The sequence below is a fragment of the Diprion similis genome, chromosome 8 (assembly GCF_021155765.1).
Source record: "Diprion similis isolate iyDipSimi1 chromosome 8, iyDipSimi1.1, whole genome shotgun sequence".
Classification (NCBI taxonomy): Eukaryota; Metazoa; Arthropoda; class Insecta; order Hymenoptera; family Diprionidae; genus Diprion; species Diprion similis.
This window is the reverse complement of record NC_060112.1, coordinates 13303517-13331482: the sequence shown is the minus strand read 5'-3', so window position 1 is coordinate 13331482 and position 27966 is coordinate 13303517. Positions and strand designations below refer to the sequence as shown.

At 32.9% G+C, this 27966-nt stretch overlaps 3 protein-coding genes across 9 annotated transcripts; 1 reads left to right on the top strand and 2 right to left on the bottom strand.

The window, feature by feature from the left end:
- Positions 1-13: 13 nt before the first annotated feature.
- Positions 14-26510, bottom strand: LOC124409275 (ATP synthase subunit s, mitochondrial). 2 transcript variants are annotated; one of them, XM_046886802.1, is made up of 7 exons: positions 26493-26510; positions 1675-1733; positions 1247-1335; positions 767-975; positions 415-577; positions 135-265; positions 14-66 (listed from the first exon to the last, which is right to left on the bottom strand). In XM_046886802.1, exons 2-6 carry the CDS (start codon positions 1687-1689, stop codon positions 157-159), a joined length of 585 nt encoding a protein of 194 aa, XP_046742758.1. In that variant the 5' UTR covers positions 1690-1733; positions 26493-26510; the 3' UTR covers positions 14-66; positions 135-156. The 2 variants fall into 2 exon arrangements, with proteins under 2 accessions (XP_046742758.1, XP_046742757.1); XM_046886801.1 differs by lacking the exon at positions 14-66 and having other exon boundaries at positions 86-265.
- LOC124409270 (vacuolar protein sorting-associated protein 13A-like) lies at positions 2565-24088 on the bottom strand. Of its 5 annotated transcripts, none has more exons than XM_046886781.1 (62): positions 23701-24088; positions 22470-22645; positions 22253-22360; positions 22055-22181; positions 21820-21982; positions 21253-21464; positions 20942-21116; positions 20586-20859; positions 20185-20398; positions 19655-19876; positions 19403-19515; positions 19099-19307; positions 18819-18985; positions 18392-18509; positions 17991-18302; positions 17615-17747; positions 17260-17487; positions 17059-17198; positions 16854-16954; positions 16291-16490; positions 16027-16206; positions 15683-15872; positions 15245-15411; positions 14925-15135; positions 14614-14798; positions 14268-14437; positions 13877-14135; positions 13454-13556; positions 13122-13330; positions 12916-13044; positions 12621-12756; positions 12363-12545; positions 11802-11917; positions 11519-11699; positions 11182-11272; positions 11010-11113; positions 10662-10906; positions 10398-10528; positions 10189-10325; positions 9793-9947; positions 9466-9668; positions 9188-9308; positions 8821-9033; positions 8337-8549; positions 7898-8248; positions 7691-7816; positions 7343-7612; positions 7061-7234; positions 6656-6838; positions 6240-6419; positions 6026-6160; positions 5740-5891; positions 5468-5639; positions 5172-5365; positions 4803-4989; positions 4400-4537; positions 4219-4336; positions 3978-4101; positions 3784-3850; positions 3570-3715; positions 3244-3370; positions 2565-2982 (listed from the first exon to the last, which is right to left on the bottom strand). In XM_046886781.1, the coding sequence occupies exons 2-62, from the start codon at positions 22608-22610 to the stop codon at positions 2839-2841; spliced, it is 10377 nt and encodes a 3458-aa protein (XP_046742737.1). In that variant the 5' UTR covers positions 22611-22645; positions 23701-24088; the 3' UTR covers positions 2565-2838. The 5 variants fall into 5 exon arrangements, with proteins under 5 accessions (XP_046742737.1, XP_046742738.1, XP_046742739.1 ...); XM_046886782.1 differs by having other exon boundaries at positions 23940-24085; XM_046886783.1 differs by lacking the exons at positions 21820-21982; positions 22253-22360; positions 22470-22645; positions 23701-24088 and having other exon boundaries at positions 22055-22177.
- LOC124409272 (GATOR complex protein NPRL3) lies at positions 24205-27782 on the top strand. 2 transcript variants are annotated; one of them, XM_046886794.1, is made up of 8 exons: positions 24206-24629; positions 25159-25430; positions 25581-25676; positions 25764-25982; positions 26162-26336; positions 26544-26702; positions 26953-27129; positions 27212-27782. In XM_046886794.1, exons 1-8 carry the CDS (start codon positions 24468-24470, stop codon positions 27584-27586), a joined length of 1635 nt encoding a protein of 544 aa, XP_046742750.1. In that variant the 5' UTR covers positions 24206-24467; the 3' UTR covers positions 27587-27782. The 2 variants fall into 2 exon arrangements, with proteins under 2 accessions (XP_046742751.1, XP_046742750.1); XM_046886795.1 differs by lacking the exon at positions 26544-26702 and having other exon boundaries at positions 24205-24629.
- The last annotated feature ends 184 nt before the right edge of the window (positions 27783-27966 follow it).

Here is a 27966-nt window from a genome sequence, read left to right as displayed (position 1 = left end):
GTGGTTATTACGATGATTTGTTTATTTCTAGGCGGCCAACAGTTATATATAAATATTTGTAAAGTATATCACTTTCGACGGATAACAGTTTATTTCTAGGCGTCCTACACTCATATATAAATATTTGCAAAGTAAATTATGTTACACAGACAAATCTCATGTAAAAATAACGTTACAATCTGGCAAAGACTTGGTAAGCTTTTCTAAAACTTCACTTTTATTCTTGACTTGCGGCATATCCCTAAGCTCCAGCTTCTTCAAATTTCTGAAATTTCATTGATAAAAATTTGGGGTGAAAAAAGAGGATTCATAGTTATGAAGGTACATTGAAAAAAAATCGTGGGATATTTTTTACACAAATTAGGAGTACAAGAGATCAACTTTGACGTAATTTGAAGTAAAATGAATACATACGTGAGTTTATCCAGATCGAATAGAGCCTTCTCTGAAATATTAAGGCAGTTACTTATCTCAAGATGCTTCAAAGTATTTTTGAGTATAGCAAGGTAGGGGATAGCTGGATCCTCAACGTAAGTACAGTTGACCAGCTTGACTTCATTTATGTAATTGCATCCATCTAAATTTTAATGAGATCACATAGTGTTGAATATAAAATGATAAATTTCATTACAATTAAACATAAGTGCTCTTACTTCCTGCATAAGTGGAATATGTTCAAACCAGAGAAACAAAAAGAAAATCAATTTCCAAGTCATTGGCTTGAAAACCTGCTATTGAAGCAATCTTCAGGTATCAATTAACTCACGGAAATGTGGAAATCCATGATAGCTAATAGAAGAATCGGTAGCATCAACTGCTTCGATATGTTTCTGCGGTTCTTCCAACGAGGAAAGAGCATTGTAGTCTGACAGAATACTTCCATCCTCTCTCCATTTAACTGCAGCTCCATTTCTTAACAGCCATTCAGCACAGGCTCGGTCAGGACCAACTTCCTTAACTCTTTTTTCATCCACCCTTTAAATAACCAATTCTTGAGAACTAAGTATTTGCCATTCTCTCAAGGTAATCATTCAGCACCACGATAAGTTGGCTATAAAATAAAATTCAATTGAATGTATCTATTCATACTTAAAAAAAAAAGTTAGCGATAGATGCATACATTGCTCGCATGACTTCTTTGCATTTTATCCAATATATACTATATATAATACTTCCACGCATTACCTTACAAAATATTCATTTTTAAATTATTAAAGATTTGAGTGATATTCGTCGATATACCTACCTGTTGAACATGATTGTAATCCAATAAAGAAATGATCTATGAGATATCGAATGTGCTGGAATCAGCGAAGAACGAAAATTCTTCAAGATCTGTAACACATCAATAGTACCGATAGAACAAAAACAAAAAAAAAACAATAAAGTACGTCATGTCAAATTAAGTACAACAGTAGTTGTGCGACGAAATGATCCTACTCAACAATGGTTAGAGCTGCTTAATCTATTTCTGTAAAGAATAACATTTTGCGGGTTTTTCAAGTTAAAAATATAGTTTGCTCAATAATACATGCAACGCATGAAACAAAAGAAAACTCATTGTACGTATGGACGTAAGATTATGCGTTAAAACCCATTTGTCGCAGTTAGCATAACAGAAATCCCGGCACATTGACGATCTTTTATTTCATCAAAAACCGAAGTGCTTCATACCGCGTGTGTTCCCATTGTGCTCGTACTTTGTTGATAACTCTGTTTATTTTATTTCGCAATTCTTATTTCAGCAATTATACGTGACAAATCAAAAATTCAGACTTTGTGGAACGTAGAAGACGATCTCAATTTGTGCAAGATTGACATTGACAATTGACTGTAATCGCAATGCTCGGTTTATTCGAGACGCATCACGTTTTCGATAATCGATCCGAATGGGCGGGAAATCTGTTCGAGAATTTCAAATTTAAATGATTGTCAAGCGTCTTACTGACGTAGAACATTTTAATTGTAGAATGAGTTTCGAGATTTATAAATCTGTAGTAATAAAATCTGTTTCTTTCTCAATTTATAGTCGATTTCAGTCAAGTCTCTTATAAGAAATTTTCATTATTGTTTCTAATTTCCATTACTGGCACAAGCCACTTTAATGTGCATTATCGGATGCAATTTGAAATTTATCTATGTCGAGATTGACACGAATTAGGTTCAAATCGCCCTAATTCTAATTGTTTGTTATTAGAATCATTTTTGATTTATCAAAGTATAGTATGCAAATGCATTGAAACATACAAGTGCCGTTAGGTGTAATGTTTACAGTGTGGGAAACTGTTATTAGTAACGAAATGGTAGCAAGCATGAAAATTATAAAAGTGCGAAATGATAGTGAGCACATTATAACGTTATACTGTGTAGTCTTTGTCATCATAAAATAACTTTTTTGTAAGGAAATAACTTTACTGAAGCAGTCACTGTGATATGCGTATTTCCTATTTGTGCATTTTTGTTGGAAAAGAAAAATTCAATTTTTTTTTTTTTTTTTTTTCGACATATATATATATATACATACATATGTATTTCAAATTATACAAAACATTTGAAAGAAAGTATATCACAAGGCTGGTAAAATATATCATCACTAAAAATATTTGAAAACGCAATATTCGCCTCAATCAGAAAATCACTCTCGTTAATTACTAATCCAAAGCCAAGATTCATTCATAATTAATAATAAATAATTCAATGCCTTTACAATGAAATCATAACACTTTTAGTTTACATATACTTTTCTCTCTGCAATGACAATTTTATTTACTTTCTCGTAAAATTAATTAAAATATACATCCATTTATTATAGTTATTATGTATGTAACATATATAGTTTCATATTTTACTGTCGAGACATGTGCTGTTTTCCATATTTAGTATCATGACAGTTTCTATCTTACAGTGCAACCATTCCAGTGTTACTTGATCCTCGCTTTCGATATACCAATCCGTTGCTTGTGAATTTGGTATGGTGTCATTCTGAAATTGTAAAAACAAAATGTTTTCACTTATCGGTGACAATTTTTTCACACTTGTGTAGATAAATCTTAAATACTTCCACGATACAAGACAAGTCAAATAGTGGTAAAATGTATTAAACTCTGAACAATCCCAAAATCTTACTTAAGTGACCTACAGTCAGTATATCTTACACTTGTAAATCTAGTTCAGCAAAATAACAGAAGAATACAATTAACTACAAAAATCGAGTAATCTAATACCCATATTTGATATTACTACCTTGTTAACGTGTAAGATTAACTTTTTCTCAACTACCACTGGAGGTTTGATTAAAGTGTTAATATCTAAGACCCATTCAATGTTCCATGATCCCCATAGACATCGTTTTTCAATAAGGAATATGCGTCTGTAAATTAAAAAATGTATTTATATGCAAAATTTCAAATCATTCTTGATCCGTCATTACAAGTAGATAAAATGATTTTATTATATATGTATCAAGAGTTCATAAAATGAGCAATTCTTAAGTCGGAGTAGAAAATAATTTTGCAGTTAAATTTTTTACTTCAATAACTAATCAGTTAACAATCTTTCAAGATACGTACTGTAGTGACACAAGTGCGATATACTTTCCCTCTTTTGAAAGTGCTGCATGGGCCCAATATACGTCCTTATCTAAATAATGACCTTTACTGATAGTATTCAGTAAGTGCATGCCTGTTGCCTTATGAACAGAATATGGCTCCGCACCCTATCAAGAGTAATGAATACCAGAAATTATGAAACATATTAGTGCTTCTGAAGTACTGTAAGACTTACCAAGTAAGCATTAATGTAACGAGGTAGGCGGATGCGTGAAACAAATTCATAACCAATTGCTTGTGCCCTATAAGAAGAGTTACGGTATCAAAATTTATGTGAAATCATTTCCTGAATGTACTGTGATAAGTAATGAAAGTCATGTGATAAGATCTTCGGGAAATTTGAAATGTATGTACGGTAACTTTCAGTACCTCTTAATTGCATCAGTTATCAAGCCTGATCGAAGATTCAGGTTTACATTTTTTTTAGTTGTCAGTTCTAGGATACCTTTGCCCAGACCTTTAAAGAAGTGTTTCAGCTCTTCTTTATGAATACCTATAAACATTATTAAACTATACATACTGAAATGAAAATTATGTGAAGAAATGGTAAATGCTTAATTTTCCACAACAAGCCCAGAAATGTATACTCTATGTTTACGCTTGTACTCACTGTTCGTAGGTTCAACAATTATACCGGACATCAACAATTCAACTCCGATAGAAAATGAATTATTTGCCAAGAGAATTGACAACGGTATTTCACTATTCAGTAATTCAAATTTTCTGTCCTGATAATAAATAAACAAATTAGGATATTACAATTTGTACAAACTAAAAACTCTACAACTTACTGTGCTGTATGTCGTCACGTGGGGCAAAGAAGCCTCGAAAAATGTTACTATTGACTGAGTTGTGTCTGTCGTCATATGCCCCAGAAGACATTCAATTCCATGACTAATTTTGTCAGCTATTTCATCTTCATGTATTATCTGCAAAAAAAATGCGAGTACGTAATGAGGAAAATTGAGTGAGATTATTAATATATATATATAATAGTAATATATTAAGGTAGAGAAAAAAATTAGATTTCAAAATTTGAAAGTTCTGTTGAACCATTTCACTGGAAACCTAAATTTCCCCGAGTGCCATAGTATATTCAGAAAAGGTAGTAAAATCTTTGACTTCATTGATCTACGTCCCATGAAATGACCATCAGCAACAAAAGTAAAATATCAAATTGGAAGTAGCTCTTACCATATTCAAACTGTGAGGTGCTTCTGTGCTATGTCGAAAGTTGAATCCATACGGATTTCCCACTACAGTTAGACCCAAGATAAGCACACTGAATTGCTGAAGTATCTTACATGAATAGCTCTGCCTTACATCAAAATACAGATTATCAATGCAAGATGTTAGATTGTGTTTTTCGTATTGGGGCAAACTGAAAAACAAGTCAATAAGTAACATTTTTATCATGCACAGTTAAATTTAATTTTTACATACACTCCATTTACCGATCTTCAAAAGGGAGTAAAGTGAAAGGTGAATTTTTTTTCCTGATTAAGATTTTGATCTAGATAACTCTGTGAAAGTATTATAACTATTAAATTTCAATGAACTCACATGATATCAGCTGTTTTTTTAAACAATGCACCATGAGTGTAGTTGAATATAAATTCGATAAAATTGTAATAAGTGAATGCAGTTTTGTACGGGTAGGGAATAGATGCTCCAGTTCCCCCTAATAGTTTGAGCTGCATTTTTACTGGACAGATGTATAAATGCTCGAAGATATCCCGTTGCTGGTTACTAAATGCCTGAAATATTATCATTAATAAATTCCTGTCACGGATAATCACGTAGTTTTTATATCAATACAATTATATCAAATCGCATGATGCAAATGATCAATCAATTACCGAATTTGCAATATGCAAAAAAGAAGTATGAATAGATGATAGGTCTGCCCTTAACTGTACAGAAATAGAAGCTTTTGCTTCAATGTGTTTAGGAATTAAATTATCCAATAAGCAGACGATAAAGTCTTTATGCAGGTGTAAAGCAAACTCTTGAATTATCACTGTTATTTTCCTGAAAAAAATCAATGGTGTTTTATTGAAATGTTAAGTATAACTTACGAAGTTTGAGAAGAATTTCCGTATTAAAAATTAAATTTATTACGTCTTCTTACTTGTATATATCAAACGTTGCTTTCTTTTGTTTTAAAAAAGCAAACTCTAAGCAAGATTTCAGCTTTTTGCTCCTAACACCATTTGTTAGAGATCTTGAAGGCCAGAAATATAAAACCACAGGAAAAACGGCGTCATGGAGTTGGTTGTCAATCTGATAAAATAGTAACTGTGATTGAGAGGATCAACTTTTATGCTAGAGTTTGATTTCAAGAGTTGTCGGTTCAACTAATTTCACAACCCGGAAAGTAGAATTAATTGTAGGACTTATAATAAAAAAAATTGTACCTGCATTCTGTGGATTTTTCCTTCAACATACATGTTGGAAAAAGATTTTCTACAATGCAGCCAAATTCCAGGTGAATAACTTCGCCTCAATTTGGCATAAAATGGTTTAGTCATATGCATTTTTTCAAAATCAACCTGTTGAATATGCAATGTCAATAAAAATTGGCTAGTTCTTTATCAGTACCAACACCAAGTACATAAAAATATACCGTACATCAATTAAATCTTCTAGTTGTGTTTTTTGATATGAATTTTGGTATCTGTCTTCCATCCATGCACTTAATTCTAAAGATAGTGTCTTCCAACGTTTTCCAAAATAAAGTTCCCATATGGCTGATGAATCCGTGATACTAAAGTATGCCAATTCCTTAACATTCATAGCTGACTGCATTGACTATGTATGTTAAAATGATTAGGCATTATAATAGTTTTCTACACAATATAATTGGTGACGCTGTTCAAACTTGTTAAGACTAAATTTACAAATTTCTTGAGCAAAATTACACACGTAGGTTGATGGAATAAATACAAATTGAACAGTAGCAAGCACTTCAAGTTTGAATAATGCTTTTTGGTATTAAAAATATGTCATAATTGGAGAGTAGATTTCTAAGTGTATGGCAAACTTACAATGCTCAGACCGATTCCGGACAAGGAGATGAATATTTCTTTCTCACTGAATTCGGGCTCAACAATAGTTTTTGCCTTTTGAAAAATATTTTCATCTTGAGTAAAGAGAAGCACCCTTTGATGTTTTTCCATAAAACTAACCCAGTATACTATTACTTCGTCATTACAAATCTTGTTCACGCTCTGTAAATAACATTAATAGAATAAAATTATGTTTCGTTGCTATGATTATTAATTAGAATTGGCTATGCCACAATACTTTGCATGATAATTTGTGATTCTTGCAACACAACATCTCATTTTTATTCAGACGAATGCTAGCTGCACAAGTTTTTAAAATTTTGAACAAATCAAAGACAGGAATCTGATATTCTTTACTTCACAACAGTTGATTTGTAAATGTACCTCTGATCTTTCGCTATCCGATACAGCCTCATTATCAATATAATCTTCAGTAACTGAAGTTGAAGATGAACCTTTCATGCCAAATGTCAACTTCTTTGCCAAAGATACAGAGTAAGTTGGTGAAGTAGACTGTTTCAAAGTTCGAAACGAAACAGTTTCCTGCCCGTAACCATCCTGAAAAAAAATTTTACTTTGTTCTACTATCGCACTCATTAATTACTTGTTTGGAATGAGACAAAACTAGGCCTATGTAGTTGAAGCATTTTTAAATAAAAGTTCTACCTTGATGAACTTAGCATTATACCCGTCGCCTTCGTTGTTGTAAACATTCCAAATAAGCTCTCTGTTTTTGGTTGGTTCGTCCCATGTGTATAATAAGCTTTGATAAGGATTTAGTAAAGCTACTTGACCCATGCCAGCCTGATTGATTTTGAGAAATAAGTCTTGGCAAAGATTATCAACTCTAACTGGAGCATCTCCATTCTGATATTTGTGAAATATTATTGAAAATGGAGTATTGCTTCCACCACAAACATCAACGCATACAGCAGTCTGTAAAAGAATTGGAAAATAAATTAAATGTATACTACAGCAACTATCACACTTCTACACGTCATGAAGAATACAAACCCCATGATCCATTCTTAGCACTGTCTTCTGTATCTTCGTTATGTCGAAATATTGAGAAACCAATTGACTATTACCCCATTTAATACACATTCGCATCGAATCTGTATATGGCCAAAATGGCATGGCCTGAAATTTAGACAACTGTAGCATATGTCGTTCAATCGTCTGTTGCACACGTTCAGTATTGCCAATTATTTTCTAGTTTACCTGTCCACCTGCTAAATCATTCCAAAGATCAGCTTCTTCATTATCTTCCATAAATCTTAAGCTGCGTCTAGTCTTGTTGACAACCAAAAAATTTGGCAAAAATGTAACTATTTTAGTTAGTACGGGGCAGAGTTCAGAAATGGTAACATGAAGTTGAATTTCATATTTCCTCTTCCTTTCAGTATCTTTGCAAATTACTAAGCCCGTCGAACCAACAGAATCCAATCCAAAAGCTGGTGACCAACCAGATTGTTGAGCCCTCAATCTAATAAGTCTGTGACGGTTGTTTTTATATGCAAATAGCACTGGCTCTTTTCCTTGAATCTCATATATCATATTCGAGCATGTTTCCTGTAAAAGTAAATAAATGTTTTCACCTTTGCTATTTTAAAATTGATTCTTATGAAATAGCAGTGATCCATGGCATTGGCATTCTTACTCGAACGTCTAGTGGGAATCCGGTTTTGTTTACAATCCAGTACTGCGCATAAATAGTAATCGCCCAACTTTCTTTCCAATCCTGCCTGATGCTTAATAAAAATGGATTTAAATTTTTTGGATCATTATCTGGCACCATCTTCACTAGCTTCGTTTCTGATTCATTTGTTATAGATATTGTACCAGTCCATATATTACCCATGTAATTTTGAATCTAAGCAATGATATTCTCAATTTTTTTAATAGCCCTGCTATGGTATTAGATTAAAAGAACCAAAAAAAAAACATGTAACAAACATTACTAATTATAAAAAATATCTTCAATACTTTAATTGATATATGCATGGGATCAAGCTCAAATAGGGGTGACAATGAAATTGCAAACGTCAAAAAATAGTTATTATCTTACTTATTCGGTTTTTAGGAGACTAATAATTGGAAAAATAAATTTATTGCAAGAATTAGTATGATTCTGTTTTACTCACTTCAAAAGTTATCTTTGGGTTATTGCTAAGCTTCAAAGTGTGTATAGTTATGTTTTCACCTGGTTCAATCCTAACACCGTATTTTATTTCTGGAATCTTAATATCTACAGCAACTGGTATTCTGCTATAAAATACAAGTGGAGGTAGTATTCTGATTTGATAGTTCGGAATGCGAGAGTTTGTTTCAACGGTAATTCTCTTAGCACATAATACCTGAAACAAAAAGTACTTGATGTGATGACAAAGAGATCAATGCAGAGTCCAAATTGGAATTACATCAGATATAATTTACCAATTTTTGATCTACTAGACAACATATATTAAAGTACGCATACACACAACACAATTTCATGAAGATCTTTCGTACCTTTACAGCAAATACAGATTGATTCATCTCGTCCTTTGTGTAACAGTAAATATCTTTTGCTGTGTTCAAATTATTACTCAATTCTTTCCAGCATATTCCTGCCTCGCTTATTTGGTATTTCCTGTGTACAAGGATTCGATGGTATAAAACTTGAATGCAAAATCAAGTATTACAACAATAAATATTTTTGAAAACATTAAAAGATTACTTGGGACTGGTAAATTCTATAAGCGTAAACAGCCATCTTATCAGGAATAATTTGATTTAAACACACTTACTCTATGTACGCAGGTTGAACATGTATTTGATAGTGATAAGCAGCATACAATGGGACATTGATAATTTCATCTGGTTCGATAATTGCCATTCTGATGTTATCGTCAAAAGGATTCAATGTTTCTCCAATAATTGGTACATTCATTTTCTCCGCTAGTTTCTTCTTATAATAAAGTCCTATTGCAAATGAAGTTTCATTTCGTATCTGAAACAAAACGGGCTTTGTCAATTACTAGAGTTCTATAAAAGCTTAACAACAGTCAATAGCGTCACGTTTATCATGAGCGATGAGCGACCATCTACTCTACCAGTATCATAAATTTTTATACCTGTAGAGGAGAGCAAATGGTTATAGTTCGATGAAAATGATCGTTTGTTTCAACATGCACCATCAAGTGATGTCTAACACCATAACGCATGGGTTGTAATGAGATCAATTTGAAACCCTGTCGCTTTGGACAGTACACAAGAGTATCCTCAAATCCTGTGCAAAAATGAAGACACAAAATTAGTTTAAAGAAAGCGAATATGACATTCCAGTCATATTATGCTTAAAACACATGCCTTGAACCTATTATTAAGCATGTATGTAAAGTTAATTAGCAACACCGTTTGCTAGTACCAATTGAAATGATGGTTTATTTTTGCTAATGAGCTTAATGAATTGCCATGCGTTAACTTAATGTATTTGATGTAATGAACAAACTTGATATACAATAACACACCTTCTATTTGAATCCGTAAGCGTTCTTCAGTAACCATATTGTAAATTTTGGTAACAGATTCACTTGGAGTTTGGGCAATGAAGGAAAAGTCTTTTTGAATATAGGAAGTTGAACAATCATTGAATCCACCATCAAAACTAGAACCATTGAGGCATTTAATTTTTGGAACCACAAATTTCGATCGCTTAATATCAATTATGTCAATATACCTCTCTACAACTGTTAAACTAGTTGATTCAGGGAATTTTTCAGTCTCTGGACTACTTGGAGTGTTCTCCATAGAATCTGCTGTATGGTAATTGGCAACAGCAATTAAACGAGTATGAATTTTCGAATTTTCCTATAAGCAAATATTTAATGATATAGATTCACGCATACTTGGAACAGAATTTTGAGTATAGAATAACATAGGGCATCTTAAATCTGCTTTAGATAATGTTTCAGTTTCTACTATACTAACAAAAAGGCATTACCTCATCTATTTTAAGTAACTCCACTTTGCTAGCATATCCGATATCATTTCGTAAAGTCAGTTTTCCTGCATTTGTTGCTATTATTGGAATACCGCTACTACTTTTTAAAATTGATGACAGTATTGAACTAAACGTATGGATCGTATTGGGGGTAATTGTGAAATTCAGTTTATCTTTTGCATCCAGTATCATGTAAGTCGCTAGATGATTTTCTTTACTACCATTTTCATGTTCCAGACAATCATCTGTAATAATCGAAAGTTTATCGTGTATTATAAAACATTTCAATAAATAACGAGCACATTAAATTCAAACGGTATCAAGTTAAAAAAAAAGAAAGACACTCACTCATCATTTGCACATCATCCATGTTTTCATCTGAAATGTGTACTCCTTCATCCTCATCACCACTTGTATCATCTGTATCGCTAGTTTCTTCGTCACTTCCATCCCTAAAGAAAGTCTTAGCTGATAAATATATGTAACACCAACTAATTTGCTGTAAAAGTATTGACCATACCTAATGAATAAATGGCCAAAAGTTCCAGTGAGAGTTCTCATCGACCCTTCATTATCAGAGTCTGAATCATCGTTGTACTCAAAACTGTAATCTAATTTCATAAAGTTTATAGGTGAACACACGTGAAATATTAGAATCTTAGTAAATACGTAGAAGTTTTTAAATAACTGATCGTGTGACACAAGTCGTCAACACAAGTTGTAGAATAAATTAAATCTAATGAGCTAATAAGTAACCTTTCAAAAATCAGACAAAAGTTTATGGCAGCCATGTTATGGCTAAAAATAAGTGAACTAAAAAGTTATTTGACTCGACAGCTTATCTGTAATTCGTATACTTTTATTCATTTTCGAAGATGCAGAATAATCTGGATGTATGAACAACATTCCATCGTTATTTTCTGCTTCATCTTCTTCTAATCCTTTCTTTTTTGTTTTACTTTCTGCGAATGCTTCCCGTTTTTGGTTTCGTATTTCTTTACCACATGTGCTTATTTCATAAGAGTCAGACTGGTAAACCTGAAGAGGATTACACGTAATTAATAAGAAATAAATAGCTGAAAAGAAATTCGTAAATGTGCATTCATTAACACAAAATTCATTAATTCAAGAAATACCCACTCTGAATATCACTTCCCAGGGTTTATAAACATTGTCATCTTTCATACAAGGTTCTATCAAGGGTTCCCAAGCTCCAGCATTGATATTGTAACACGAGGCTTGTAACTTCATTGTAGCTGTGTTGTAATATACTTATGTTATAAGGTATATTTATCACCATACAAAAGCACATTAAGTACGACTTCAAGCATTAAATTTTCCCAAACAAATATTTTACATGGTTCCCAAGTAATTTGAATATGATGCTGTAAGTTTCAACATTCACATTCTATACAGTATGAAAACCCTGTTCGCTAATCCTTATTCGAAGCTTACAAAACAATAAAAAATAGCGTCATACTTTAGCTAATAGCCTTATCACATTCAGATTATATATCAGATGCTTTTGTGCAAATAATGATTACAAAATGACGCGTGTGGGATGGAGCGAGACACGAAATTGAGAGTAAATGGCATAATTAGTACGTGTCCTGCACCCTAAACTCATCTTCTATTCGGCCCAACAGTTTGCTATGAATTATTTGAAAGAACCTGATACAAGTGAATAAACTGTAAACGAACATTCCATGTGAAAATTGTAGTTCCAATCCTGAAGGAAAGCATCAATTTCAAGCTGTGCCATCATCACAGGAATCCTTTCGATCGTATCTTCCATCTCCAGAAGTATACAAATAGAAACTGGCTTTAATTGAAACGTTTCACATTGCTTGTTGGAATCATCAAAAAATATTTGCATAAGTGAATCTGCAATAAATCACGTTTCCATCAAGTGAAATAATTTAGAAAAAATACAAACAAATAGAAACTTACTTGTCATACCTTGTCTATATGCTTTGTATGGGATGCAAGATACTTTTTTCTGAGACCATAGGTCATTGTGTGGAACAAACTCATGATATAAATGTTTATTGTCAACTTCATTAGATTTCAAAAAATAAATGACGTCTTGTATTATCTGTTGGGCAAAAAGGAGTATCTCATCAAAATTTTGACTAATCGGCAAATCTAATTTCCGCAAATTGCATTTGTCACTAACCATTAATCAAAAGTTCTAAGAACGTAGAGAACATAATTTGTATGACTAAACCAAATAGGATTTAAAAAATATACTTACGTTGGTGAATGTTTGCACAGTGCTGGCCGATAAATGGATATCAACTGAACTCACGCTAGCCATAACATGAATATCATGATTTGGTAGTTTCATAGTTTTTGAAATCTCAATGTCACACGGCCGTAAAACCTTGACAAAATTTTTTTCATATATTCCAATAAACTTCAACATCTTGGTAGAAGACACTATATAAAATCATCCCTTACCCAGTGTGGTGGTTGCTTCCTATATTCGGCTTGGCTTTTACTTTTAGCTTGAACATCAGACAAAGAGCATACAACTGATGAAACCCCATCGTGTGTACTGCTCTCAATAATGAGTTCAGCTTGAAAAAGAACTGCATGAGCGTTGCTGGCTTTCAAATCTCCGAACAAAAGTAATTCTGGTTTTCGGATTCGTACTGATACTGACACTCCTATATTATCACACGCAATTATACATTAGAATGAAAAGTTCAAATTAGACCCGACATAAGAACTCCAAATATAACATAAAATAAATGTTTGATTCTGAAGGATAAAAAGATTGCTATAAATACCTGGCTTTTCTTCCAACTGTACTACATGCAAAGTCGCATAGTTATTCAGTTTTGGTTCTCTTTCAGATTCGTATTCAGCAGCCCTTGAGTCGGTTAAATGTGTCTAAAAATTTTGTTGTGAATGAAAAACTGTAGAACCAGATCTTTCTCAAAAGTAACAAAACGTAAAAATTACTCTATTTAAGATATTTTTATCTAAGACCAAACGGAGGGTTGTGAAAGCTGTGAAAACTTTTTCTTCATGCTACTTTTTCACTGTATCAATTTAACAAAGACAAAAAACCTGATAAACAATATCCAAGGAAATTAGAGAACTTCTTCTGAAGCCCACTATGTGATTGGTCAATTCTATTCGCTGTTTGTATTCAATCAATACCATATAAACATGATCAATGTAATAAAAGCTGCTTCGAGCTAACGTACCATAATATTACCATCCCCAATATAGCCTTCATTAATAACTCCTCTGTCAACTGGATCTCCAGGTATAGAGTCTATAATGTATCTTCCAATGTGTATGAGAAATGACATGGATAAATTGAGACGAGTTTCTTCAATAAGGATGTTAATGCACTTATCTCCAGCTTGAGTCTGTTCAAATGTGAAGTCCAATATTGGAGGAGTGGAAATTGAAATGTTAGACATATCGGCCCCTATATTCTGGGAGTGCGATTGAATTATTCTGAAACATATCATACAACATTTTTATGTTTGAAATGGTTTTATACCGAATGTAAAGAATCTGTGGTCAATTATTGAAACGGGAACATTCATGCTCAGCATTATTTACATAATTGACAAGCACTTTACTTACTTTCGTATAACGATACTATCATCTCTACGAACATCTTCTAACAAACAGCTTCGGACAGATAATTTCATTTTCAAACTCTCATCACTATACACATCCAGCGACATAGTCACTTCGCCGATTGTCAGTTTACATAAGCCATGGTTCAAATCACGTACTGGTGAACTTAGCATCTACAAGAATTATCCTTAGATCAGCAGGTGTTGCTTTACTCTCTTATGACATATAGATAAGTGAAATACTACTTTAGGTACAATATTGAAAATGTTACTAGAACAGACGTCTTTTAAGTTTTGAAAGTTTCTTCTTCTAATGTCAATTTCTAACTTCAGGCAAATATTAAATCTACCTCCTCTGTATCAGAAAACAGATTGAGCTGCAGCCCCTCAAGTAACAACTTCAGACTTATTTCACAAAAGGGATGCTCATTTTGTGAGAAAAACGCTTCTAGCTTTCTAACTGTTGTATCGTCTGACGTCGCATTAGGTGCCATAGGTTGCAGCAAGACGTTTTCTTCCAGTGGTGAATTTGTGCCTTAAAAAAAAGAGCAGATTTGAAGCATTTCTGAACAGATTTCTTTATACTCTATATTCTCTATTCGTTATTTGAAAATTTTATAAATTTGTTCAATTTATACCTATGATGCAATAAGAATATTACCGATTGTTATGATTTTAGAAATGTTATCTTCCCAAATGGACAGTGCAGATGCAAGATCTCTGTGGCCAATATTTACTAGTATCACATCAATAGTTCCCTTGAGGTCACATTGACAAACACACTGATTGTAAGATCCCAATGCCATTGCAGTTTTATGATCAATTTTTCTGTTCAAATCAAGACGAATGAACACCGGTTCCAAGATAGGTTCCTATGCATGGAAATTCTTTTTAGTAGCCGATTCGGAACAATGCATTTTCATACTGGAGAATATAATGGTTTACCAAACATAGAAACTATAGCCTATAGTTAATGCTTACTTGTGATTCTAAATTGCCACTTAACATCATGATCGCTCTCGATAATGTGACAGATTTCAGTTCAATCAAAGTATTATCAATCACTATAGATTCCGAAGAACTGCCATTAACATTGGACTGCATGGACAGTTCTTCTGTTTTGAAGAAATTTTCGATTGTTAAAATGCCTGCGGATGACAAAGTATACAATGTGAATAAGTTACGGAATAAAATGGATGTATGGAAATTTTTCATGCTAGTATTCAGGTTCATCACCTATGCATAGTCGGGTATGTAAAATATAATAATTTTCAAGTCTATGTTCAAAATAATTTCAAAAAGACAAATTCGTGCATGATTTAAGCATAAATAGAGTACTATGAATATTTATGAATTTAGATATTTTATACACATTGCACAAACGGTATCAAAGGTTCGGTAAAAATTTTATAGAATCACCTGTGTCGAAGACCAACAGACTTGGAGCATCTTTTTTTTGTGGAAACAGAAAAGTTGGTCCGTGTAAATTAAGGGACAAGTGCAGCTTGATAGCACTGTGTTTCAGTTTCTTTACATTCAGAAGTAGAAAATCACTTAATGAACTTAATAAAGTGCTAGGTATGAGATATGCGAATGGTTTGAAGAAATTCTGCAACAAAATTTTTCTCATCATAATACTGCAAATGTAAAGTAAACATAAAACTGTACTTTGAATCCCGTGTAACTATACGTAAAATATTATCACTAAGAACGTCTTTGTTTATGAGATTAGCGACATATTGGAGTACATGAAGAAAATGTACCTCGCAGTCATGTATCATCTTAGAAATAAATATTATATTAATTTGACCAAGAGACACTTTTAAGCTTCCATCCATTTTAATGTCATCTTGTCTGGCATCGATATCAGAACACTTATAAAGCTTTGGAGTGTGTCTAACATACTTAAAATCCAGCACCTTATCTTCGTCTACGGTGATGATCTGTAAATAGTAGGAAACAATTATGAAGCTTGCGTTATAGTATAATAGGTAACATGGATCTTCAAAATATCAGATGCGAGTTACCTTAGAGTACAATGTCATATCACTAAGATCAATTACAGTGAGGCCTCTCAGATGCAAGCGTAGAATCATTCTTTCATTGGCTTTATAAATGCAATCGCTTTCTAAACCCGATATTTTCATCTCCAGTAAGGACGTATCTAGGTCACAAAGAGTTATCTGAAGCACACTTAGTCTTGCAGAGTAGCTTAATTTTGTCGCACCTAGAGGAATGACAGATGACTTATGTACTATAAGAAGAATCATGATATTTCACACACATACTAGGGTGGTCTTCGTTTAAAGTACAAATGAATATTTTTGCTGCTGTGGCCTAAATTAACTCTATGAATTAAAAAGCATTTTCTTCACAATATCAGTTTTCAGCATCAAGCCTTGATTTTCCCCCCAGGAGGGTAAATTACGCCATTTAAAATCTCCCCGCCTGTGAAACAATTCAAGGTTGATATTTTAAAGGAATTTCCTTCAAATCATTTGAAATAAGTTAGAGTTTGGCAGCAAAAATTTGTCCATACCCTCAATAAGGATCATCCTAATACATACACATTTTATAAATCGATTTTTACCAGGTGGAATCGGTGGATCATTGGGTTTTTTGATCCAGAACGTTGATTTATCAAAGACATCGACTTTCAAATAATTATACACTTCTTCAAGATGCTGAATCCTAAAAACACACAATTTATATATTTATAATGTTTGAAGATCACTGCATTTTATACAGTGCTTTACAGACAGTGAAAATTTTCCATAATGCAATATTTTACTCACTTCAGGGTTTTATCGAAACAATCTTTTAGAGCCAGAAATGAGTGCCGATGAAATATGATGTTAATATGGGCAATGTCTATTATTAAAGATTGCTCGGTACTTTTAAAATGAGATTTGAAGTCTGGACAATTGGCCCTGACCTGAAAATAATACATTTTTAATGATGAACTCGAGAATTAACTGCTTCTTTGGAATAAGTACCTTGCGATACAAGATTGTGATAACTTCAGGAGCAGTATTAGTAGAAATTAATTCAAGATATGAACCAGTTACTCCAGCATTCGTTTTATCAGCTAGCAATATTCCACCAACACTGAAATGTATCGATGAGCCATAATCCATAATGGCAGCTTCCAAACACAGTGTGGATATTCTCAAAGTCACATATGGTTTGTCTACAATTAGAGATTGTTCCCAATGGATGCAAAACTGGAATGAAAAAGTAGTTTCCAACTTTCAGCAACTGCATTATATATGTATAATAAATTCTTTCCATGCTACATGACTGTGGTTTCGTGTAAGTGATATAATAGCACAAGTATGTAATGGATTATACCTCTCCAGTAACAAATCTTAGTAGTAATTTTATAGAATTGTGCGGAGAGATGTTATCGTCAAATCCCGGTAATTCCACTGTGGATGCCCAGAGCTCCATATCTTCTTCACTCATTTCAGATGATACGACACTCCTAAAAAATAAATTTGAAAAAGCCTTATCATTATTATTCTGGAGCAATAAATAAAAATCATGCCCAGTCATCTAATCGTGAATAATACGAGCAATATACATAAAAAATAAATAAAATGAGGCCGTACTACAGCCACAACTTATTCATCCAGTGCAACATACATTTGTACATCAAATAGGATCTCCATCATATCAACTACGGGCTATGATTTTTAAAGATAGACGTGAAAATATTCTGTTTCACCTATCCATTTCAGATACACTTGGGTCCATAGTATCATGAAATTTCTGCTTAGAATTCGATGATTTTGTGACAAGACATGATTGAGCAATAATCCTGCGTATTCGTTCTAGATCTCTGAACGTAAAGGCATCATTACGTTGTGCAGTACTATTTTTATTACTTTCCTTCCTAAGCTTGGTTTTACTTTTGGTAACTTTACTACCGGTGATTAGATTTGAAAAAGGTGTACAACACAAAAAATCAGCCAAAAGATTAATCTTTCTCTCTGATAAATTCAACTTCAAACTAGAAATGGACATGTTGAGCTTCGTTCTGCAAATACCAAAACCTTTAGTTATACACATCTATGAATTTATAACACTCCGATCATCGACTTTTTATTTATAATGAAATTTACCTACCTAGGTAATACTCTGTAGTCTATCTTTACACTGTGAGATAAAGTAAAATTGCATTGAATCTTAGGAAGTAAATGATTCTCAGAATCGGATAACTTCTTAGCCTCCCTCCAATCGTCACCTATGAGCAAAATATTTTCACTATTGGATTTATCTCTTTTGAGTCATTAAGGCTAGCTTAAAAAATAAATCACTATTCAAAATAATTTTACTATTGTAGTTTTGATTGCTTACTAGTTCTTTAGCATCTACTGTAGAACGATGACAATTAATAGTTAAACATGTAAATCAGTTTTATACTAAATTAAAGTTTGTAGTATAATTGATTAAAGCGAATTAGTGCATCAGTGTACATTTTTCATTATGTAGTATCTTCTGCAAAAAATCGATAATGCGCCTATTTTCATATTTGCGTGTATTATATAATTACCTGAATGGCAAAACAGTATTTGACCATCAGCAAAACTGATGTGTAGTCTATCGTACAACAATTCTTCTAATTCCATCATTGTAGCATCTTCGAGTTGTACATTAGCAGCTTGTAATTCGCTTTTAACTATTATTCGTCCAATATCCAATAAAAGTAAATTTCCTTCGCTAAAAGAAGTATCCATATTATATTAAATTTTGTTTTGCGTCGCAGCATTTAATGCATTTCTACAGATATGTGAACTGAATCCGTGCTAAATAATAAGATCAATCGTACACACTTTTGGGCTAAACCATTTTGTGGAATGACTATGTATGGACCTTTCAAGTCCATTTTAAGGTTGATTCTTTTCTGTCTCGAAGGTATAGAGTAGACGACATTTAAAGCAGTGTCCTTAATTGAGCTCATCTGACATCCAATAATGCGCAGCAATTTTTGTATATTCAAATCTGTCGTTTCAAAGAATTTTACAATCTCTGATATGGCATACTGGAACAATATAGAGCAATTCAAAAATTGATTAAAATAACTAAGTTCTGGGTACAAGAACTCAATGAAATTAGTCCAGATGAGCGTCCACTTACCTCGTGATACATAATTTCGATCGGTTCCAATGTCACTGCGACATCGAAATTCGCATATGAGTTCAATGAATTTTTTTCAAAATCTATAGATAAGAAGTTAGAAGCCATGTTTCCTGAAATTTGAATAAGTTTAGTTTCCTACGAATAATTCAATCTTTATTAAGTGCACCATATTTTTTCGAAAGATAATTTCATACTCTTAAAATTTACCTGCGTCACTTGGTTATTAATAATTTTAAATACAAATATTACCTGTTAAAATATTGTCAGCTGTAATCAAAGATATAAGTTCGTTGTCCGAGGATGCTCCTTCAATGACAAAACTTTCGGCACGAGCAGATATTTTGAAAGCAGACGCGTATGGTCGAGTTTCAACACTTGCGAGAAACTGGGTCAAAGTTATTACCAAAACTTCCTTGTCTTCATTTAACAAACTCAATGAACAGTTTGCTAGAGTAAAATTGTATTTGTGATCTGAAATTATTCGAAGTTATATTTATTTCATACTCTGTGAAAAAAATATTTCTGTTCAATCTTCTATTTTTTACTTGTAAGTAGATGTGTCAAAGTTCAGAATTTAGTTTGATATATTTTGTATTTCAAACTTGAGAGTAAAACAATATGTTCCCAAATTAATTTCAGTTGAAAATAATAAAAACAACTATTAAACTTTCAAACAAATTACGAAAACAGTGAATAGATTCTTCATAGTAACAATGTTCAAATTCATCTGTAACTTATTCCACAATTCAATAGCTGAAATATATTACAAAGATATTTACCAATATATTGTGACAATTTCTCAGGATTTGTTTGTTCTTCGGCACCATTACCCATAGTTTGAATAAATTTACGCTCTGGACTGCTTAGTTTACAAACTCCATATGTTTTTTCATGATTGACTACAAATTTAACCATTTCTGGTTCATCAACCATATCCCATAGACTGGATTTACATACTTCGACTGATACGTGTTGAGGAGCCTCCTCTTTCAACTGTAAGATTACAAAAATGGAAATATCAGCATAAAACAAATATTTCTTACAAACAAGTTTCATGATTTACAATCTCAACACATATCTAGTTAGTGAGTTTTTTTGTTCCATATTTCTGCAGATCTATCAAAAGAAAAACGTGTAGCGCATTGCTTTATGTTTAATAATATTGAAGTGTTCTTAGTACCTCAATTTTCGCATGTTCTCGAGCTATTATAATGCTGACTATGGTGAGCATATCTTCATATTTTTGTAAGTCCAATTTTAGTTCAGTGTCAGAGGGTCGAAGTAATGTCATTTTGAACACATTTTTGTACTGATGATAATTTTTTCGGTGAGCCTGAAGATGTGCCCAGGTGTAAGGCTTCACGCTGCGATCAACTATGGCTTTATAAGCGTATTTCCACCAGCCTGTGCAATTTTCACGAACGCTGGACTGCGGATGATATTTTTTGTACGGCCTGAACATGAATGATCATCAAAACTATTATAATAATGATAACAAATTGGTTTCAATTCAAATGCATCTAATATTTTACAAACCTATTGATGGATATCCGTTTGAGAGATCGACAAATCTCGCAAAATGTCATGTACTGCTGTTTTGTAATTTGAGTGGCTACATCTTGCAGAACAAAATCCACCAGCATACGTGGCACTCGAACTTCATTACTTTTATTAATTATAATTTTTATTCTCGCAGTGAACGGTTTCATTACTATAAAAAAGTATGCCTTACGAATTTTTGGATGTAAGTACACATTATAGGAGTACCATGTAATATTGTGTAAACTATATCTCCCATCAATTATGAAGCTCATGCATCCAAATAATTAAAGATAATTTCTACATACGGAATTGAAAATCTTGATTGTTGATGCTGAATGTTTGAAGTGCTCGATGCATCACATTTTTCCATGCCAACAATTTTGCAAGTTCCCATTTTGTTGGATATTCTGGCAAACAAGTCTCTGCTTTAGGGTCTAAATAAACTGATATCGACTCAGCTCTCATCAGTTGATAAATAGATGTTGAATTTGTAGCAATCACACCCGGTTTCCATTTACTGTAAATCAGGCCAAATTGAGGAATGTAATTCACATAAGAAAGGCAATTGATAAAATATACAATGAACATCTAATAAAAAATAATAAGTAAAAGCAAGATTAGCATACGAATACACAGCCACAAGCCTGAAATACATATTCATTATACAGAGAAAAGTTCACTGTGTTAGCTAGAAAAATAAATGGTATCGTTCAATGCATAAGAATTCCTATCTTCATCAGTCGTTGTTATTGAAGCGAAGTAAAGTTTTACACGAAAACACAAACCAGAATTGGGCGGGAAATTTTTCCAAGACTAGAAATTAAATTACATGCATAAACAAACGTGGTGTGATTGTTTAGTTATATTATTACTTGTTAGTGGTAGTCACTGATAGACTCTGAATGCATAGGCCACAAGCAACAGGTATTGTTTGTGTAAAACTGTCCTCATATCTGATGTGGACATTATTGATGGTGATTTGAAAATTGTTAATAACAGATGTCACCAAGCTGTCGAGCAGACTAGAAGTTATTCCTAAGAAAAATGCAAATTTTGTTTATGACGAAATTCTGATCTAGTTATTGTTAGCTGATGGCAGCATTATACCGTATCCAAGAAAGTAATCCTCATCCAGGTCCTCTAGTATTTTTTTCTTCGCTGCCCTTATCAGACGCTTTTCAATTTCAGGATCGTATACATCTCCTAAGGCAGGAACTGCTATTATATATATATCCTGAAACAATTTTCCAGTTTTCAGAACATTTCAGAAAAGTTGTCATGAAGGTCTATATATGTATATCATACCTCAATGCTGACAATAACTGGCTGTGAGGTAAGACCAGTCCAAGGTATCTTTAGACTAATTTTTCCGATTAATCCGATTTTTATTTTTATTGGAAGCCCAAGCTGGTACTGAAATTAAAAATTTTCAAGTCCTTAACAAAATTATAGCTACACAAATATCTCATTAAAATAATTACAAGAATAAGTAATTGAAGTATAAATATTTGTCTCTACGTACAAGGGCTTCTGTTTTCAGCTTCAAATCTGTAAGGTATGCATCGCCAGAAAATATGCCTACATTGAAATTTTCAGTATCTAGATCTTCGACATAATTTCCTAGAAAACGGTTCAAAAGTGCTGCAACTGCTCCTTCAAACATGTTGAAACTCGTTTCCAATATATGGTCCCGTTAATCTAAAATAAAAAACGTTTTTGACTTTGAATCTGTAAAATATAGGACTCTGAAATGGACATATTAACATATACCTTAAGAAAATACATGGAGAATATCAGAATTGCATGGTTTACCATTTCAACACTTTTACCATCTACCATAATGTATTGTAAGTTTATGAACACTTTGCAAATCATTCTGAAATCTATTATACAATGTTTTCTTCTCCCATATTCTAATGCCGATCGTCTTGGCACATATTCAAGAATTGAGTCAACTTATTAAACTGGGAAGCGCACATGGAAGTTGACGAATATTTTTGGAAAATTTTGCTATATATGCTTTAAGGAATCTGGTAAATAGTAATACTATTTCATTTTGACAAAAGTTCATCCAACCAATGATTTTGAAGGAACTGTAAGGCGTAATAGAGTTATCAATGTATTGAACAGTACATTGTAACACATAAAATGAAAGAGTCTGATATGAAATATTGATCTATTATTATTTTAGTTGTAATAACATGTGAAAATTCGGGTGACTTTGCTTTTCAATCATGTACCAGACTTTTAGTTGTTGCAGACACAATTACGAACCAAATAATTTGGGTAACTTATAACTAGTAAAAAACCAACGAAGTACCGTTTTAATTAATACAATGGCACTAAAAAAATATTCGATCTATTGATTTGAAAATAAATAACAACGTTATTTTATTGTAATGTACTGTAATCATCGGTATAGTGGAATTGTCGTGAGGGAATAGAGTTTTTCCAATTTTGGCTCTGTGTCAGTTATTAAGAATACCCAATCATGAATGTCTTAGAAGAGTTCAAAGTTTATCACACCAACTTCGAAACATGGTATGCCATACTAATTGACGGATAATACGTCCAAAACATGATACAAGATTATAGTAATGAGTTAACATAGAAGTCTTGAATTACGGAATGATGGTTTCTGATTTATGATTATTAATCAACTGTTGAAGAAGAGGTTTTATAAAGTATTAAACATAAAATAAGTAATCGCAGTGTCTGTACATTAGATTTGCAAATGTATTATTCAAATTTACGAATTATCTGAATTCTCCTCTGGTTAATATCCGCGAAGTGTTAGCAGAAACAGAAAGCATCTGATACCTTGATTTAGTAAGCTGTCAAATACTGTCAAAGCAGACCATTTCATTGGTCGATAAGATTTGCGAATTGAATTGCGAATATAATTGTCTGATTTCATTTTCTAAGTTTTGAAAGACCGAACGCAGGCCACTGTGCATTTATCCAATCGCCTGATGTAGTAATTTTCACCTACCTGTGTGAATTAAATGAGAAATAAAGTAATTTTTCTCAATCCCAGGCCATAACCTAACAAATTTCACACCTCGTCCAGGGTGGTTTGAAAGATGTAAAGCGCAGCGGACCTCGGGAATTGTTACTTCAAGTATTGATTTTATTTTCATCCTTGTCTACGATATAGAAAGTGCGTCGTTAAACAGCGCGTGGAAGGCATGACAGCTCGTTGTATTAGAGTTAAAGTTAGGTTAGGGTTAGGTTAGGTCAGTTTTATTGGGTTGGTAACAGTCCCTCGGCAATCCGAGATTTGACAATGACAGAAAATTCGGATCCGTAGTTTTTACTTGTCAATTTTAAATGCAACAAACCTTGCAAGTGGTCCATACTCATTTTCGTCATGTAACCCAATTTCTGATTTAAGTTATGATTTTAAGAAAATACCAAGAGTCGGTAACCAGTCCCTCATAACTTCTCCGGTGTCTCGAAGCATCGGATAATTGGATTGAGCTTTTTGAGCTTACTCATAAACTCATTGAAAAACAAGGAAATGGAGATTAATCCATTGAGCGTTATTCTAGTGAAGAGCGACAGTAAGGGTGATCGAATGTTGTTCAGATATCCTCACGCCGCTAATCTAGAGAGAGACTCCAAACAGTTTACAAAGAGGAAGAACCCTTATGCGTTAACAATCAGTGAGGATTTATTACAAGTATATTCCTCATATTTATTCTTTAATGTTACTGCACTAATAATATTTCAAATGATCACAAACTCTTACATCAATATCACTTTTGATAAGACCACAACTCTTGCTTTATTTTCATGTAAATTGTAATCAATTTTCCTACAGTATGTTTCATATGATATGTCTAAGAAGGTAGAGGAGTTGTACAAAACTATAAATATCTTGTTTGGTAATTGTCCTTTCTTCAACTCCTTTTGATTCATTCGCTTTTCCATTTTACAATTTTTATTTCTTTCCTGTCGATCTATATTTGCAAACACATAGTCCATTAGTGTTACTCCTCATTTTCTTGTATATGCGAGATTGGCATTCTTATTTCCTTTTACATTACTTTTATCACATTACATATAATGTATCAAAAATATTTAAAATCTGATCAATTTTTTATGATATGTAAATTTGGTTGGAGCAATTAATAAGGTGACTGTAATCAATGTGAAGTATAATTATTATCCGATATGTGTTTATTTTTCATTATTTAAATAATTTTCAGTCGTCACCATTTCCAACATCCAATATAAGCAATGGGAATCTTACTGGCTTATCGGACGAAGTTTTGTCCACCCTCTTTGCTGTTAAGCCAGAGCTTTGTGAATTGAAGTTTGAACTCAAAGTCAATAATGTACGCTTTGTTGGACACCCTACTTTGCTTCCATCTAGGGGACTAAAAGATGTAAATTCATCCATGCTTTTCAATATAGTATTCGCTTTGCAGGCACAAGCGAATCACTCTGTTGTTAAATGTTACTACGATCTCAGTAAAAGGTAACTTTGAGGATAAATTACGTGTAACTTCAAATATTTACTGAAACCTACACTTACCTTAGCTTATTGACTCATAAATTCGATTTTTATCACCAGTAGTTAAGAGCTTATATATTTCTTCTATTTTTTACTAGCTGTCATATTTTACAGACTGGGAATAGCTTTGAGACACGAGGAAAAAAGATGTGGATTTCTTACTGACGAAATAAAAGTGATGGTTTCTACTCATGACGAAGTAGCTGCCCGGTAATTTTATAATATCACTTTTTGTAAAATTGGAATACTCCTAGATGTCGTTTGTACGCGGATGTTATTTTTAAATACATGATTCAGATCAGAAGAGGAAAGTGAATCTGATGAATCGCCTTATGAACTTATATTACAACGAAGTTCCCTCGCTCGAGATTTGAAGTCTGTCTTCAATAGCTTGAGCACATCAGGAGTAATAAACATCATGGTTAATAAATGGATACAAGTTAGCTTTTGTCTACCTCAAAAAGTTCATCAATCTCACAAAAAAGGATTCATTATGAACCCGGAAATAATTGACAGGTAATTCATTATGATTATCATCATTTAATTCCCTCCAAATAGTTTGTACATAATTTTTAGCCATGAATGATTGTGAATTACTATCATATTTTAATAAATTATGACAGCTAACTTCAGCAACATCGCAATGCTACTAATAATCAAATTATTCAAGTTTTAAATAAAATTATTTACTTCAGATGCCTCGAAAGTTTACGACCGTATCATGGCTTACTACTTTTGATAGAGCCTTTAGATTTGTTAGATTCGCTTCCTGCTGACTCGGCTCCAGCGCTTGTACGTCTTATACAAATGTACAGCCCACTCAAAAGTCTTCAAACATTAGCTGCAGATTCAGATCTCAGCTTAGCACAGGTGAGCCATAATAATAATTTTAATTGAAAATACGTCTACCTTTTTTAAAAAATATTTGGCAATAATACTGTATCAATTACTGAAATAATTGAATGAATATTGAGGATTACGTGTATACTCAATAGGATTTCATTTTCGCTACATCCAAGTTTTGATAATATTCACGTTGTAGCTTTTTAATTACTAACAAGTATCATCTTTGCCAAGGTATTTCAACTGACTGGACATTTAGTATATTGGGCAAAGGCTACCATTATCTATCCCCTGTGCGAAAGTAACGTATATGTCGTAGCTCCAGATGCTGTCCTCACGGCTCAATTATTAGATGCATTTTCAGAACAATTTCCAGGATTGTGTCTACTACAGGTATTGTCACAGAATGCATTACAAATATATAATGGTAATGTGAAAAAATAATATTTAGGCTAGAGAATTCCAAAGTTACTGAAAATCTTGTTGATATATCTTTCTGTGTCTCCATTGTTAAGACATATTTGACTTAACGATAAGAAACAGACTCGACATGCAAGCCGAACATTCACCTTTGGACACGTGTAATATTCTGTTATTTGCTTCATCATACATTACAAACTTGAATATTTCTGTTGGTTTACAGGTGATCAGTGATTTTTCTTTACCGACATCAATTAGCCAAAAATTGAATCCCCTGAGCCAACCTCAGCAACAGACTCAATTAGTGAAAATAATAATTTGGCTATTGAGAAATCATTTGTTACTCCAGCTGCATACTTACGTTCAATATATGCCAACCCTGCATGGTTGCCAAAAAATGGTAATATATGAATTTCGAAAATGTAATGAACACCCTCATCGCATGCGAAATAAAGAGACAAGTACTCGATTCTATCTTGCAGACAAGTATAACAGAAGATGATTCTGGGCTGAATGAGTCTACGAAAAATCAACACAGCTGGGAAGGCAATGACACATCTGCCGGTACACCAGGAGAAAGCGATACAGGGGCTTCTCCTGCCTTACGTGGGACAAGTGGAATTTTTGAGTATCAAACAGATGGTTTCGCAATTCCTTCGGAGGATATGATTTTACTAGATAAATTGTGTAGACTTGGGTATCTAAAGGGCAGTCATCATCTCGAGGAAATTATGTATCTTGAAAATATTCGAAGATCGCAATTGTTACAAATATTAGACAAATTCAGAGATGTTCTCATCACGTGTGAAACAGAGGATCCCGCAATTGCACTTTTTTATTCTCATTTCGATTGCTAATCAAATTTTGATCACTGTTATCCAAGATGAAAAATGCTGAAGTTTATTATACCTTGCAGAGACTGGTTGATAATTTTGTAACTTCCGTAAACAAATTTATATTTATTTTGACACATTTATGCCGTATGCGTTTTACCTTCTGTTTGAATAGGTGAAATGCTAAGAGTGTTTTAATATACGTGCTACTTTCCAATTACACGTGTTAATTACTACTCAAAATATCTCGTGTCTTAACACACGATATAAAGTTACGTTATTGTTAACTTTGAAGTTCAGTTCCATTTCACATCATATCTCATTTTACGTCAAACATTTTAGACTTCAAGTAATGTGTAAACGGAAAATAATGACATCAGAATAATGGTAGGAAATTTGTTGTA